The following is a 17,858-nucleotide window of genomic DNA, read 5'->3' on the forward strand; positions in this document are numbered from 1 at the left end:
ACAAAGAGAATGGGGAAAGATTAAAACACACAAAAGTGATTGCATAATTCCTCAAAAAGGTGCAATTAAGTGAACTGTGGTTAAAAAGTGACCACATCAAGATGAAACTGCAAAGAGACTTCAAGTGGGAAAAGTTAATCATTTAAAAATACCATAAAAATTCTAAATGATTTTTAAAAAATTAAAGCATTACAGGTGCCCAAAGCCAGACATGTTTTAGATACATTTTGGGTGATTTTTTTCTATGGGTTAATCCGCATCTCTGATTCTCGTCTCATCTTCTCTTTATTCTGCTGAATTAAACTGTAAATCATGAAATGTTAGGAAGTACTGTGAACATTCAGCAACATCAGAGGTGTTTACTGGATGTACCAGGTACCTTCAGCACCAGCTAACTGGTTTATTTAGATGATTGCAGAGCTTGTGAAAGCAAGAGCCTGATAGCATTGATTAAAATCAGCCAGGCATAATGGGAGCAGGCATTGTGCAAGATTCCCTACAACACTCTGCCAATGTACCTCAGTGTTGATCTCCAGCACCCTATTATTCCCAGTCCTGAGCTGCTACTGAGCAGAGGTATCCAATACCGTCAAACAGGGGGGCAGTTAAGTGATGAAGTAAAGCAAAAAACAAAAATGTTTGTATATGTTTTACATGGCCCCCTCTTCAGCGATGTTCACATTTCATTGATGAGGGTTTGTGCACATTATACTAAAATAGCTCTTAAATGAGGCCAGATTACAGAGCCAAATTCTGCTTTCATTTACATTGATGTAAACCCAGGTATTTGTTAGAATTTAGGCCTTGCTATAGAATAAAAAGATGCTAATAAAAAATATTTCTAAAGAACAAAGGAAGTGGATTACTACTGCTATAAGGCCTGATCCAAAGTCCATTGAAGTCAATAGAAATCCTTCCATTGATTTCAATGAATTTGGGATCAGGCCCATAACGTGCACTAAGACAGTTCTTCAAAGATACAAAATCTTAGCCAGGCTGGTGTTCAGACATGAGCAAAGTAGCTTCTTTGAAGGGTAAAATTCACACTTCCCTGCATATAGGCTTTGCGCAAGAAAGAGAAACTTACCTCTATCCAGGTACTCATATGGCCCCCATTATTGTAGCATCTGAGTGCCTCACAATTTTTTGAATGTTTATCCTGCACAACACTCCCATGAACTGGGTGATCTTTGGCAAGTCACTTCTCCTCCTTGGGCCTCAGTTTCCCCTTCTATAAAAAGGAGATTATGGTACTGACCTCCTTTGTAAAGTGCTATGAGATCTACAGGTGAAAAAGGTTATATAAGAGTGAGATATTATCATCATCATCATCCCCATTTTATAGTAGAGGAACTGAGGCAGAGAGAGACTAAGGGTATGTCTATATTATCCGTCGGATTGGCGGGTAGTGTTCGATGTATCGGGGATCAATTTATTGCGTCTCATCTAGACACGATAAATTGATACACTAATCCACGCCCTTACTCCACCTCAGCAGGAGGAGTAAGTGGAGTCAATGGGGGAGCTGCGGCAGTCGACTCGCTGCCGTGAGGATAGCCAGGTAAGTCGAACTAAGATACTTCAACTTCAGCTACGCTATTCGCATAGCTGAAGTTGCATATCTGAGTTCGAAACCACCACCACCACCCCGGGCTAGTGTAACCCAGGCCTAAGTGACTTACCCAAGATGACACAGGAAATCTTTGACAGGGCAAGGAATTGGACACCAGTCCAGGCTTATGCACTAACCATTTGTCATAAACAGATAGCTAAGGGTTAATGTTCTTTTACCTGTAAAGGGGTAACACCAGTAACCTAAAACACCTGACCAGAGGACCAATCAGGAAACAAGACTTTTTCAAATCTGGGTGGAGGGAAGTTTGTGTGTGAGTTCTTTGTCTTGTGTCTGACCCTCTCGGCTATGAGAGTGATTTTTCTATCTCCAGCTTTCTAATCTTCTGTTTCCAAGTTGTAAGTACAATAAAAGAACATTAACCCTTAGCTATCTGTTTATGACACCACTGGACTACCCTTCCTTTCCTACATCATTAAACACACCCGCCCAAAATGCAAGCAGGTTGATAGGCTGCAGTGAAGGTCTCTGAAGCTGCCATTCCAACTACAACCGCTTTCCATTCCTCTACATGAGTGCTCCTTACCTATGGATGCATGTGAGTATAGATAGAGCATTTCCTCTCCTAGCCTGCACTAATGCCTCCCCCCAAGAGGCACTGAAGGGATAACAACAAATATAGCTTAATGGAAGGTGCAGGAGTTAGATGGCTGTTGTCCATTTTCTGATATGTGTTAACTCCAGAAACACTGCACCACGGCAAATGTATCTTCTGAGCACGGTAATGCAGTCATACATGGCATTTAGTGATTCCTCCACTGTGCCCTCTCTGAAGCGCAATTTTTCTATATGAGCAATAATCAGTGCTCACTCAGATGGCACTAGAAAGCCCAAATGCCTAATTCCAGATTAAATTTACCTAAATCCAATTAAATTTCACACTAAGTCAGATTCTTCTCACAATTACAGTGGTGTCAATCTGTAGTCATTCACTGATTTAAATGGAGGCACTCCAGGTTTACAATACCCACTGACCTGAATGCAGTTGACTTCAATAAGAGTTGGATTAAGTTCTAAATCAGAACAGCTCTGATCTTACAAATCTTTGTTCTCATTAAGAATCCCACGGAAGCTAAGGAAGTACTCAAACTTGTACGATTCTGACAGAATTCAGCCCCACGTATTTGGAGAATCCAATAAAGGAACAGAAAGACTCGTACTTCTGTTGTGCCTCTACCAGTATTTCCTTGCACCTCTGATTTCTTCACTCCCTCTGCACCCTGCATCTCCCATTGAAATCAGTGAAGATCTCAGTGAGATGAATGGCAGGACTGGGCCTTATTTACATTAATGCTGGAACCACATTAGCAAGAAGTATAGCTTTGGCAGCTAGGATGCCTAAACACTTTAGATTGGGATGAACCATTTTATAAACCCAGATTACAAAATCATAATATAAACCATTGGAGACCTAGTTCCATTTATTCCCTCCCTTCTTTTACTGATTTATGTTATTTTGAAACATCCTACAAAATCATCTAATATTCACTTGTTCCACAATTACCAGATGTTTATATTCCATGATCAATTTGCTGTATGGCATGCACTGTATTACGTATATATTGTATTACATCTTATTGCCAATGTGGCTTTTGGGGGGCTGGGATCATGTCCTCTTGTGGGTATGTACAGTGCATAACACAACGGGGCCTCGTATTTGACGGAGGCCTTTACATGCTACCACAATACAAACAACAACAATAGTGTACATGTTATATAGTAAAACTGTCTGAAGCCAAGCATTTTCCCATAGCACACAATAAACATACATGATAAATTGCATTATGCAGAATATATTTATGGCTAATTTTTAAATTTAAACCATCTGGAAGCTTTTGTTAGATTGTTTGATGTGAAATGCTCAGCACAGTGGATATCTAATGATATCTAAAAGACAAAATACTATGATATTACAACATTCCCCAAGCTTTCCTATTTTTGTTACCCTCTCGACAATTAAACTGGCAGAACTAATATTTTTTGAAATTTTATACATAATCGGTGGTACAGTTGCCAAAAACAACTCATTCGCAGAAGTCTTGCTTTTCTGGTTTCAAACTTATTACAATCAAAAAGCGGAGTCACTCACTCATATGCTCTAGAAGGACTTTGCTATCGAATACAGAGGTTTATCATGGAGCTATAGTTCAGGCTGGGTTGTAGTAATTATGAGCTTACATTAGGCTAAAACTTTAGCAAATAATTCAAACACTAGAGCTTCCCATCTAAAATAATTAAAGCACTAAATTTGTTCTCTGTGAAGAAAACAAACATGTTTTAGTGGATTCAGGCTCCATTATGCACTTTAATTATGCACTTTTCTAGCAACAAATAAAGGTTTTTTTTAAAAATAGAGGGCTCGATCATGTAATCCTCACCCCAGCAAAACTGCCAGGCACTAATTTTGCATATGGTGTCCAAATGAGATTTTCAAGAACTTCCAAAATCATTACAAGGCTTGCAAATTCAGCTACTCCAATCAACAAGTCAGGTTTTTCATTGTGCTGTATATCTGTGATCTGATTTGGGCCCTTAGTACTTAATGGACTAGTTGTTTTCAAAACACAGAACATACCTTTAGCTACTTTCTTGCTGCCTGTAGTTTCTGGGGCTTGGAGGCCATGTGGTACATTTCAGCCTTAACTTTGAATTTCCTTTATTTGGTAGATCAAACTTTGACATTCCCTTAAGGTACTGTTTTTATGTAGCTGTGTATATCCTAGCTTGAAAGATAATATTGCAGTGAAACAGACCAGAGTATTAAATCCCTACAAGAAATAACTGTATTGCACTCACCAGTCCTTATTGCTATATTAGTCTGAATTAATTATATTCAATATTTGGCATTAAATACAACAGTCACTGCAGGCTAAATTTTCTCCCTCCGCATGTGTGGGGCTCCCATTTAGCATGTATATCTGAGAGATGGGGTGGACTCTATACCCATGTCCTGGAAACATGTCAAGGAGGTTTCTAAGAACTGACATACTGACAAAGTGAAGGGGCATAATATCCATGTACAGTCAGGCAGGTTTCTCTCAATCCATCAGGTGTTTTAATTTTGATAACAGAGATGGCAATATAAAACAGGCAAACAGCCATGTGTCTTATTTTGGGCAATAGCACTCTGTGTTCATACTGCTTCATACCCTACACTGATCCTCCTTTCACATCCTCAGTGCTCCTTACTTATTTGCACCTGCCTCCTGATTAACACCTCACTAATGCACACACCTGCCGTGGTGCCAACACATTAACCCATGCACTCTGGTGCAGCTTTTTAAAAAATAATAAATAATTATAATAATAATTATTGTAGTGGTAATCCAATTACAGTAAATAAGATTCTGGGGAAATATTACAATGCTCACTACAAAACATTTTATCATTATGGTATTAATCATAATTGTCTCACTTTTACCTTGTGCCTCCTGCAACTCCTCCTTCATTCACCATCTGTTTATAGTATCCACCTGTTGTCCCCTGCCATAAACACAGACTGTAAGCTATTTGGGGAAAGGGACCATCTTTTCATTATAGGTATGCATGGTACCTAGCACAAAAGGGCCTCTAGGGGCTACTGGGATACAAATAAGAACAATGATGTGAAAGAGTCAAATAAATAACAATGGAGATGGAAAAGAGTTGTGTGGCTGTCACTAAAACCCTTGAACCCACTTTTTCTTAATGAATAGTATTACTCTTGTTAAACAGAAAAGTGAAAGTCACTGTATTCTTAGCTTAGTTTTTAAAAATGCACTTATCCTCCCAACCTTAGGCCTTGCCTACATGCAAAGCTGCTCCCGTTTAACTAAAGATGTAATGTAAAATTGATTTTGTTAAACTGGGTGAAAAGGGTGCAGTGAGCACCCTTAAATTGATATAAAGCTGGTTTATCTTGATTAGTTTAGGTCAGTCAAGGAGAGATTTAAAATAAATGGAAATAATCTGAAATAAGAGTGTCTACACAGGATTTTGCATGACTTTAAGTATGTTTAAAAACTGATTTGAGTTAAAGTGGTCAACTTGCATGTGTGGTGTAGACACACTTAGCAGCTTTGTTTTTATAAACCTCCATCTGCTTCCCCCATTCCTTCGCTTCATCTACCCTCTATTGTGACTGCTGGGGATTTTAATGATCATTGACACTTTTTTTAGTTTGTTTTCTTGCATAATGTACCTGTCATAGTAGAGAGTAAATTCCACTTCACTGCTCAACAACTTTGATGGCTTTGTTGGGGAATTACACTCCTGAAGAGGGCCAAAGAATATTTTCTCAGTTAGGACATGGCTGCTTACAAACTGAGGTCAGGAAATATTTTAAATAGGTTCCTTCTCTCCCTCCACCTCCCCCCGTAACAAGCTAGATGAGTGTGTTCAAACACATACACACCCTATATTTAACCTATGCATGTAGCTATTATATATATATTATATATATATATATTATATTTCCCTATATTGTTGACACACAGTCTTTGCACGTACACAATCTATACATGTAGACAGTCAGTGATTACACATATGTGCACACAAACATCTATAGCTATTCTGTATTTACATGCGTAGGTACATCATATGTACACACTCAACATGTCTTATCTGCTATGTATCCATATATATTTACATATAGATACAAATTATATCTAGATACGTGCATAAATATATAGCGATCATATCACATGCATATAAACAGGGACACATGTACACAAACGAGTTTAAATAAGTAGGTGACTATGAACACTAATAGCCATTTATGGCAACAACAATGAAAGCTGTCCCTGGAGCCTGCATGCGGTACAGCAGCCAAAATGATTGAGTATCTACAGGGCACTGCTAAAGCAATGGCACACACATGGGCCTCCTTTTAGAAATGATTAATATTTAACTGGCTTTCTGAACCTGGCTTTGTTTTTAGTTACGATTAGATATCGCGGCACACAGAGCAGTCCGAAAAGGTATGTCTGTGTGTTACTTCTGGGCTGCCCGGCCCCACCCCGCACCCGCTTCCACTTCGCACTAGCCGGAGAGAAAGAAAGGGAGATACATGGCTGTAAAAAAATGCGTTCCCCTGTGTTTGTGTAGAAAGAAAAGGAAAATCAGCCTGCGAGGCCGATGTAATAAGATGCTGCAGCTTTTATGAAAGGGGTGAAATAATTTTAAACACAGACACACAATGCGTTTATTTATTTAGAAACTTGTTAAATAGAGTCTGGGAATTCAAATATTCAATGTTGACATTGTACAGAGCTGGCTGGGAGCCAGATTCAACTCTCTGGAGAGATCCAATGGACAAGGAATCCAGGACTTTCGCCCCTCCCACTTGAACTAAATAGGTAAAAGTCGTAAGTTATACCCACAAGCAATATCTGAATCGGAGTCAAATAATGTTGCCTCAGCCAGGGAACTTCAAAGGCGTATAAGTGTGTTTAGCTTTTTAATGCTGGACCTGCAGCAATATGTCACACTTTTGAAAGAGTTTTGTAAACAGTTTCTTCCCCTTTGCAGAAACATTTCTTAAGTTTCTTGTACCCCATGTATACAGTCTTAATTAACTGGGGTTACATTTTTCATGTACAAATAGATCTGTATTAATAATGATCACTGCTTTCTGATTGCCTGGCTTTCTCTTTGTGCTTGGGTCCTTCTTTTCTTCTCGAAACCCTCGTAGACTACATAAATTTCACTGGTGGAAGCAGCCAGAAGGCAGACGAGGTAGAGAAGGGGTGGGGGTTGCAGTAAAAGATGATCTAATTTTAGAAACAACATCTGGGGGGGAGCAGAAAATTGTTTTCTAATTCAATGAAGTCTATCGACCCCTGTGAGTCTCTGGATGCCCTGGGTAAAAAAAAAAATCACACACGCTTTCCATCCTGAAAAGGGTTAATCAAGTGCCTTGTGAAAATGTGCTTGGCATATAATGCGATTGTCTCTCCCCCGATGCCCCACCCCCCCTTGCTGTGAAAAAGCCATCCGGGAACAAGCTACACACTATTTGTATATTGCATTATATACATAGTGATATGCACACACATGAATCCCGAAGAAGTGAAAGACACGTGAAAGACATGATAACCTCTGCACCTCCAAAGTTCCGGGCAGTGAAAGTGGTTTCCCCACTACGACGCGCCCTGCTGCTGCTTTGCCACATTGGAAAGGGCGGTGTGAACATTCCAGGGGATCCACGCAGATTCCGTGCCTATGTCCTGCTGTACCCAGCTCTCTCCAGATTCGTTGCATAGTTCACCCCAGCCCCCAGATCCCTTCAGATTTAGCGTCTAGAGCCACATGACCCACGTCTAAACGGCCAGAATCCGGACTCAGTGGCCCTGTTTCTAAGCGGGATCTAATCTCTCCGAGAGGTTGTTTTGACAAGACGTTGAGATGTAGGAATGAGGGTGATGGTGGCTGTATTCCGTCCTCCCTATTTGGGGAATTGGTTTGGTTAGCTTTGCAGCCGGGGAGGAATTATTGGGGAGATTATTCGCCTCGAAGTGGGCAGGAGTACATTCAATTCCCCGTGTGCCTTAGCTCGAGATGGGAGTCTTTTGGATTCTGTGCACCAGACATTTGAAGAGGGTGGGGGAGTGACCAGAGGCATGCGGGAGACAATAGCGCTGCTCGCAGTACGTGTCCAGGTCCTCCCTTTACCCGGGCCTCCGTTCCTAAAAAGCAGGCCTGAGAGTTGAAGAACCTCTCTCTCCTTCTCTGGAAGGCCACAGCAAATCACTCGGCTAAACGGGACTTTTGTCAACTACTGCACATGAATCGCAACTTGTGGGGCTGGGGGGGAGAAGGGGGAACGACTAGGAAACCCGTTTGTTTCCAAGCCATACAAAATGTGTTATGGTTGGTGTGGATGAGTGGATGGGTGTGCAGCGCATAAGCTAAAGAGATCATGTATCATCTGTGAAATATACATATCCAGACATCTATTGAGCTATGAATTGGCAGAATGCATAGCGATATAGATGTGGAGGGATTTTTTTTTTACCGTCAAAATAAATGAAGAGAGAGAGACTGCCTCCCTCCATCTTTTCCTTAATGAACCGTCTCTTTCCCCTACCCGACTATTGCAAAATAGAGCGACGCGTTATTAACCTTCCTCTAAACTTGGAGGGTTTCTTTGACGAAGTACACTGAAATGTTTTAGGAGACTATTTACACAAAGTGCCAAGTGCAATAAAGAAGTACTAAGCCAGAGGTAATGGCAAATAAACAGCCTTGCTAAAGGGGGCTGAAAGCCTGGACACTGGCAAACATTTCCCTTTTCAAAAACAAATTCCCGGACAGTCTTAAACAGGCAAATAAACGTGCCAGGCTTTTAAGTAGCAGAAAGGCGAGTTACAGGCGCAGGAAAACCTGCTGGAACTCGGCAAAGTGTTATTTTACTATCTCAGGTGGTTAGATGGCTCTGGACCTGCACTAAATTGCCTGTTTAAAAAAAAACACGGTGATAAAGTGTAATAGTAACAAGTGCCCCCTTATTCACGTGCGTTCTCCTAATCTGATCACCTTCTGTCTCTTTATGAGGCTACTGGGTGGCTAATGGCTACCACTGGTTCGGTGCACGGGGTTGAGTCCTGTGGAGTGTCACTGTTCGGGGCTGATTTTCAGACAGGGCTACAGTAGGACTAAAAAAAAACACACACACACAGTGGGACACCGCTTATATCACCAATGATGGTCACTGTAAATTACTGTCGCCGTGCAGGTGCAATCCTATAACTCTAAAAAGGTGCAACGGTAATAGATATTGTCATTGTTCGAGATCTTTGCAACTTGCACCCTTCTTTCTGTATATTATATTCAGACTTCATTCCGAATATGCCTTCATAAATGTCTTGCCTCTTTTCCTTTCCTTTATTTTTACAGCTGGAGGTTTAAAATATTCACTAACTATTCACAACGTGGCTGTTTTTGTTTCTTCTGAGATGTTTCAGGTTAGCAAAAATCCCTAAATTGCTATTTCAAATCTATAGAGAGAAAAATATACGCATCTAATTTCCCTTGGTTAATTAAGGGCAGAACTTTCCCCACTACTGGTGTTACTCACAATTTGGCGGGTGTTATCTCTAGTTTATTTCACACAGAGAGAGGCAAAAGTGGAATAATAAGAGAATTCCAATTGTATCCCGAGTGGGGTGTTTTTCCAAGTAAGTTACAGCCACAAAAGGTTTCTTATTTTTTCACAGCTCCGCAATTAAAGAGTGAAGAGAAGGGGTCACAGGATGAAACCAAAAGCTGAAAACTTTTCCTGTTGAATGATTGAATTACAGGGGTCACCAATAATTTCCCCCCACCGACCCAGCCGCGCATACACCACGCCATGAAACTCACACGCTATTTGAAGGAGAAATGAAAGGGGATTCACAATACAAAAATCTCCACTTTTTAATACGATTTCCTTTATGAGCGTATTGTAACCGAATGATTATATAATGCAACGCATCTGTCTAGGGAAAGCTGCTGCAGCTGCTGTGACTGCCAAGACATGCAACCCAAAGAAGAAAGTTTGAAAGTGGTCAAATCTAAGCACTGCAAAGCAGCAGCAGCCCAGAAACATTAGGGAACATTTATTATACATATGTGCTAGCGAATGTAACACACGACTTTCACAATTAGCCTAAAAGCAGGGATGATGACCTGGAAGTTTATTTGTTTTCAAATTGTGCTGATGGAGCCAGTTTAAAATCAGCTAATCAAATATACGTTGTCGTTAGGTTTCACAGAAAAGTAGATAAAGAGCCAAAGATCTTTTGCTTTCCCTTTTCTCTACTCACATATTTTTTCACTAGTAGACAAAAACCGATTATTAGTTATTTATTATGTTACGCAACGTTTCATCTACCATTTTCCGGCACATTTTCAGATGGAAATGAAAGTTGCAATTGAGATACGTATCAAAGGGAACTTGCATATAGTATATCCCTGCTCTCACACACAAATAAAAGACATCGGCTGTATTTAAAATAAGACACGAAGGCAGGCTACTTTTCTTTTATTGCAACTGTTGCAATTAAAAGATCATTATTACTGTCAAGAAGGAGAAGATGGAGTGCCTGGAAATATAACTAGAGCAGTATGTATGTCGATTGCTGAGACCTAGTGCAGCCGAACTGAATAAACTGCGAAAGAAGTGCCTGAAATTACAACATTTAAGATCAACTTCATCATGTAGCTGCAGTGGGCTGAGAGCTGAGCTAGCGTTTGAACTGCGCTGAGGGCCCAGTCATTTCTGCCCTCTCCCCAGCTCCTCACGAGGAGTCACGGCAAAGTACCACCACTCTGGGCTAGTGCTGAGACTGGATGTATTATTATTCGTCTGAAGCAGGCTCCAGGAGTTTTTTGTCTGTTTTTTTAACTCGACCAGAGCACTCGATCCCAAGGAGACATAGTGGAAAGTTGGAGGAAGCCACTGAAGAACGAAAGCGTTTGGCCTCGTTTTGCAGCTAGGAATCACTGAAAGCCCTGCTGCCTTGCACCCTCAGACGGCACTGGCCCGAGACCGTTTGAGCCTTTGCCCCGTGCAGGACGAGTTTAATTTACACTAAAATCAAATGCATCAGAATCTGCTCAACAAGCCTTGGCCACTGTCACTCGGGACGCGCTGCGTGTGACAGCGCCTGCAATGTTGCACACAGGCAATAAGCTGGACAATTTCCTCCGCAACTATTTCTTTCTGTTTCCCGAGCGTATAGGAATGGGGCGGGAAGGTCCCCATTCATACAGCGTTCCCAGCTGATCCATTAAGCTAAGATTTTACTTCCTGCGCCTTCTCATTACCACCAATGCAAGAGGGGAAGGAGCCCCGGAGCTGCCTCCCTGGACGCACAGATTGCAACCACACACTCTACTGTGGAGAAAAGAGGAAGTCAGAGCCCCGGGCTGGAAGGTCCCTGACCAGCCCCACTTCGGGGAGCTCTGCTAGCTACCTGTGCAAAGCACTAGCTGGGATGCCCTCCTGAGAGAGCTAGAGGAAGGGGGGAGCTCTCGCTCCCCCTCTTCCCCTTGTCCCCCCCCCACCTGCCTGGACTCTCCTGCTGTGCTCGCTGGAAGCTCGGAGCGAGACCTGCCGCCTGACTCCCTCCGCTCCTGCGCTTGCAGAGAGCCGACAGCGCCCACTATGGTCTCAGCTACTCCTCGCAGCCCCGGCGGCAGCAGCCACCGCTCAACTTCCAGCGCTCGCCACTGAACTTTTCCTCAACTCCTTCTCCGCCTCCCAGCGCCCCCGCAGCCGGCCCGAGCTGCCGGGCAGCGCCCATCAGCGACCCCGCAACCTCCCCCTCCTCTGAGAGGTGCACCCCCCTCCCGCAGCCCAGCGACCTGCTTGCTGGGGGGGGGGTGCCTGAACCCCCCCCCTCCGATTTACCCCCGCCCGCGCACCCCCAGCCTGACCCCGGGTCCGCTCTCCCGGCCGCTGCGCTGCGCTCCAGGATGCGCGCCCCGGCTGGGCTCCGGCGCAGGGGTGCTGCAGGTTGCGTTGCGCCCCAGATCCCGGCGCATCAGACATTCCATGCAACATGGCAGAGAGCGGGGGAAAGCCAATGGAAAGGGATATTGCACCTACTTGTGGCCAGTTTCCTTGCCCTGCCTTTGGATCTCATGCTGCCAGTCCCGCGCCGCGGCTGGGGTGGGGTGGGGGGGGGATTCCTCTCGGATCTTTTTCTCCTTTTTCTCCCCCCTCTCTCTCTCTCACTCTCTCTCACACTCTCTCTTTCTCTCAATCCAGACTCGCTATCTCTCCAGCATTGTCAGTTTGGACACCTTCGCACATGCGCACGGGCGGCTCCCCCCCACCGCCACCACCACTCTTCAACATCTTAGCGCCGCCAAAAAAAGTTTGGAGCCATCTATCACTTCGATTTCAGGATCTTGTCAGCTGGCAATCGGTGGAGGGGAGGAGGCCGCCCGGGGAAGGGAGCGAGGACACCTCTTCCTCTCCAATAAAAACAACCTGGCCAGAGCCAACCAGTCGCAAACAGCCGGATGCCCGAAATCTTTTTCGTTATTCCCCCATCAACTCCACCCAACTCCCAACAATTATTATTATTAATTAATAAACCAGCATCAGGGCTAACAAACTCTAGAGCTTTTCCAGTCCCAATCCGCAGGAGAAGGAATGGATTCTGAGCCACTTTTCATTGACTCAAGAGGCGGCCGTGAGGCAGATTATCTATAACAGAAAAAATCTCCCTGCTCCTGATGTTCCAGAGTTTTAGACTAGAATAAGTGACACTTTCTTTCTAGCTTTGTGTGTAATATTAATGATACTCTGTCATCTTTGCAACAAGTCAATACTTTATTCCGACCCACTCGCACTTATCATAGATCTGTGGATATAAACAGATACACGGATACAATTCAATTATACAGTTTATGTATGCATATAATTAAATTATACATTATTCCAAACACACACACTCCCTTTCCCACCTTCAGCTTGTGTTTAGTTTTCCCCAGATGGATTAAAAAAAAAAGCACTTTAGAAATGATAATCCGTATTGTTTGAATCTGTTTTAATTACAGGGTTTGCCAATCAACAACTCGCTGAAACTGGGAATTCCTTTAGGGGATGGCTCTGTTCAAGGTATGAATCAGTCCAAACTACATATAGATTTTTCTCTGGTACAACCTCCTTGCATTAAACAGTTTTGTTCAATACCTTCTCTGCGCTATTTATGTTCCCATTAATATCTGTTGCAAATCCGGCCAGACACCATAAAAGAAAATTACAATCTTTCAGACTCAGTGCTGCACCAGTACATACAGGCTGCTCAAGTTTTGGTTTTAATAAAATCTTAAGCATCACTCGCTCTTTTTACACAAAAATCCTGCTGGTGTTCGCTGTCAGAATCATGGCCAGTCTAAGGCGAAACAGCGGAAAACAGCCACCTCTGCCATAAGGTTACAATAGCCAGCAGAACATGAACAAAGCGGAGCACAGTGAATCTAATGAAGACGTGTTTGTTTTAGAACCAACCGCTGAATTTTGTTTAGATGATGGCAGCAAATTTCCGAACGCTATGAGCCTTTGTCCATCCCACGTGAACGTGTTCCCCAAAGACCTGGCTGATACGTGCACACACACGAAACAAATTTAAATTACTGAATAGCAAAGGGAATTTCTCATATGTTTCCCTCTCGCCTCTCCAAATGAGGCACAAGTATTTGAAAACCCACCGGAGAGCGAATTTCTTGATCCTCACAATTATTTTAAATATGTGAATAATAAAAACATACAGCTGCTTTCTGTAGGGGGGGAGAATTCAGCCATCTAGCGGGAGTATTAATAAAGCCCAACCCCTCTGTATTACAGAGCCCAGTGTGGGGTGGAGGAGAGAGGTGCTCCGTCTTGGAAGGCTTAAGATAGCACACCAAGCTGCACCAACGCAGAACTTCAGCAAAAGTTGCTGTAAAGTGACCCGACTTCTCCCCTTCTTTCCTCCTCCCTCTGCAATCAACCTGTTTCTTTCCATGCCCCCCAATTCTGTGTGTAACCGAGACAAACTCAAAAGCGACATCACACTGACAACCAAAGAATCCGCTTCAGTGCGCGCCCGCCTTGGGTCCGTGCCCCGCAGCCTGGCCCTTCCATGAGGCACTGCATACTGGGAAGCTGGGCTTTAGGACACTTCTTATCAGCTGGCCAGCAGAGACAGCCACGCACCCACCTACCCACGGGGAGGGGGGCAGAACGTGCTGCAATAATTTTCCTCTTCTGCCCTCCTTTTAGAAATTATTGGAAGCATTTTGGTTTCCTGGTGAAAGGATATGAAGTGATATGCGGTGGACTAACTGATCCGCTCAACTAAATGGTGCCCGTGGAAAACATCAGGCTGGGAGTAACAGCACAACAGGGGTTTGGGGGGGACGGGACGGGACGGGGAGAGAGAACAAATTAATTCTGGAAAAAGAAGAAAACTTTAGCAGTGGGACTCCACACCTTTCCGGCACGGAACCTCCTTCCTTCTCTATCACACACTGTTTTCTGTCGGGTTCTTCAAAAGAGTTTCTTATAAAGATGAATGAACTAACCCAGGCGATGCCAGCTTTCTAACCCTAATCGAAAATGTCTGAGAACTTTCACAAACTTTATTTTAGCAACAGCCTCGAAGTAATTGTCCAAGGGGAAGTATATTTCTTTAGCTTTTCTCTGAGATTCAAAAACACCAAGACAACAAAAACACAAGACTTTCGAGTGCTTTACAGATCTACTGCGGTTATTTAAACAACCCCTTGGCCCCTTGTAGCATATCTGCACAAGAAAAGCAAGCGTCTGTATTTGTACGCCTTTCTGCGACCGAGGGGGAAAGTGACAGTTTAATATATTTAAACAGAGGGATCTGTGCAGATACAGACTCTTCTAAGCAGCCCACTTGGGTCTCTCGACCTTGAAAGGCACCAGCTTCCTCCTCCAGCTTGTCAGTTTCACCTGTTTAAAGTCCCAAGCGATCACAAGCCCCCGAACAGGTGTCTTTCTGTTTTCCCGAACACCCAGCAAACCTCTCGATTTTCATTTGGGTTGCATCAAACAGATTTTCTGATGTCTGATCTCTCTGTCAGTCGCGGATAGAACCTTCATAAAGTTTGCCACTCTCCCAAAGAGTTCCTCGCTAGACCCACTAGAAATCCGTTTAATTTCGCTTGGTCACGTTTTTAAGCGTTTCTAGCCCGCAATTCCCTTCAAGTTGGGAAAATTGCTGCCCAGTGATCACTGGAATTGTGGGGGGAAGGGGGGGTAGTAGAATCAGAGCCACGAAAAATTATTTAAAGGTGGGGGTGAAATCTATTTCAATACATGCTGGGAGTGTGGGGGAAAGCAACTCTCAGGTTTCAATGCATTCTGTATAACAGGAAATTTCCCCTTCCTCACATTATAACTGAATAAGCCCCGCAGCGTATGTAGAAGCAAGTTGGAATTCTTCATCGAGGTATTTGCTGTGCTATTGTCTTTGTGCAGTGAACTTTACATCGTGTTATTCAGTCTCAACCTATATTCTCCTAGCTACACGTAAGATTAATTTAATCATTGTAATGCAATTATTAATACTGTTTACCCAACGCTTGATTTCGGCTTTGCTGTTAAGACATTAAACCTCTTGCTGGGTGACCAAAAAGCTATACAGGGGTTTCCAGTGCTTGTTGAAATGAAACAGTCCTCTTTATTTAGTCTCAGAACTCAGCTTTCAGCCATGGGCTCAATTAGCCAAAATGGAAAAAACTTTCATTCATTGCAATAACTCACTGTTCTGCAGATCACTTTCAAAATACATACTTTATTATTATATGCTGGCCTCAATGCCGTGAAGTGGCAAGGCTAGAAAGAGGCAGAGGGGTCTCTCTAGCCCCCTTGGGCTGTAATTATTAGAAATTAATTGGGTTCAGGACCCTGGGAAGCATGGGTAAATTAATAGCTTGTCTGGTTGTTTAAATCCGAATTCTCAGTCCACAGGAGAAAAAGGGAGGGAGACTCTCAAACGTGAAATTCAGACCCAAGAGACATTGAGTTTACTTGCAAGTTCCGTATCTATTAAACACTAGTGCACAGCATACATTGGAGTGTGGGGGGAGAAAGAGCTGGGTGCGTAACGGAGACTGCGAGAGTTTATTTTCCTACGATTTTCTCCCATGCATTGTTTTCGGGGGGCTATTTAGGGGTTAAAATAAAAAATAAAGATCCTGTATACTTGGAGCTGTCGTGCTGGAGTAAAAGTGAAAAGAGAGCCTTAGGCAAAAGGAAATTACTGCAAGCCCGCGTGACCTTTCAGAGAGGTAATCAATCAAGTGATCAACAGGGATATTTATCATTGCTAGATGGGGCTACTTTACAAATGCACAGAAAGGGGGCGGAGGGGGGGAAGAGAGAGAGACACACACACACGAAAGTTTGGATCAACCCGATACGCCTAAAGACAAATACGTAGAGTTTAATCAATGGGAAGATTGCACTTTCTCTCCCTGGTCTGGCATTCTCGAAAGAAAGGAAAACACTAGGAAGTTTCCCAATAGAAAATGCCTCCTCCATTAGGTGTTCGCTTTAAGCTGTCTACTTAAAACAGTGGGAAAGGCTGGCAATGATAGATTGGATTTTTTTAAATCTCAATACAAGAGAAAAATAATACAAAAGGATTGAGGCTTTGCTACCTGGGCACTGTGTTAAGAAAGGTATCTTTATTTGTTTATTACTGTGGCATTGAAGAATTTGCATCGGAGAATGCGATCCTCTCTGCTTTTAGTCCCCGACCCTTAATGGTGAATTAAACACACACACATACACGTTAAATGAAATCAGCGATCCTGCTCATTAAACTTGCTCTCCATGGCATAAAGCATCCACCACAACAGAGGCAATGAAAAGCAACAATAAAAGCAGATGCATTTCTGCACAGTTTCCTTCACCCTTGTAAAACATGCCGTCTTGTAAAGCACCGGACATTTAATTTTCCTTCCTATAACTTACCGGATTCCTCAGCAAACTCTACATTGTTTATTTGTTTGTTTAACATTGTGTTCGTCCCCCCTTGCTCTGTGCTAACCCGGAAGGGGATTTTTTCACTTGATGTTGATTGCTCGCCTCGCTCTTTAAATGACTTTAAATGAGAGTAACAAAATGTGGGAGGCCTTCACACAACTGAATTACTATTAGTCTGCTAGTCCTCGGAGAGAAGTTCGAGGCTAATGATTGCTGAGCGCAATCACGGAGCATGTAAATGGCTGGCTTGTGCGGGAGATGCAGCACTGCTAGATGGACACATATAGAGGTTGTTTTAAGATGCTGGGGTTTTGCCTCCCAGGTAGTCAAACGATCCTCCTGGGGTGTGGGAACGTGGTGTGCTGCCAGCGCTGCTCAGGTTCACACCAGATGCAGCTCTGCTAACACCGCCCCTTTCTCCCCCACCTCCCACAAACAGGCGAATTTCAGCTTCACAAGCTACAGGAGGGCAAAGACAGATCGGTCTGCGCTGCCCCCGTCCGGTTGCAAGGAGGAACTGCAGAGAGCTAGCACTATTAGAAGCACAGGCACTGGAGAGTGATTACCTTCTCAGCCCTCGTGCCCCCTACTAGCAGACTCCTAGCTAAGGTCATTTAACGCATAGTGAGAGAGAGGAATGGAAGCGGTGGAATGTGCCCCACGCCTGCACTATGCAAGAAGGGAGCGAGCCACGCTGGCAGCTCAAACATTAGCACAGGCACCTTCAGCTGCGCCTGCAGTGCAATGCAA

General features: G+C 43.4%; 1 protein-coding gene across 6 annotated transcripts in view; it reads right to left on the minus strand.

The window, feature by feature from the left end:
* The window catches only part of MECOM (MDS1 and EVI1 complex locus), a 478,598-nt gene extending 466,233 nt beyond the window's left edge, over positions 1 to 12,365 (minus strand). For all 6 annotated transcript variants that reach the window (XM_050965809.1, XM_050965805.1, XM_050965803.1 and 3 more), the window contains exon 1: positions 12,204 to 12,365. In XM_050965809.1, coding sequence (XP_050821766.1) covers positions 12,204 to 12,240 — 37 coding nt within the window. In that variant the 5' untranslated portion in view covers positions 12,241 to 12,365. The remainder of the gene's footprint in view (positions 1 to 12,203) is intronic.
* Between the last annotated feature and the right edge of the window lie 5,493 nt (positions 12,366 to 17,858).

Source organism: Gopherus flavomarginatus, chromosome 8, assembly GCF_025201925.1.
Source record: "Gopherus flavomarginatus isolate rGopFla2 chromosome 8, rGopFla2.mat.asm, whole genome shotgun sequence".
NCBI classification, from domain to species: Eukaryota; Metazoa; Chordata; order Testudines; family Testudinidae; genus Gopherus; species Gopherus flavomarginatus.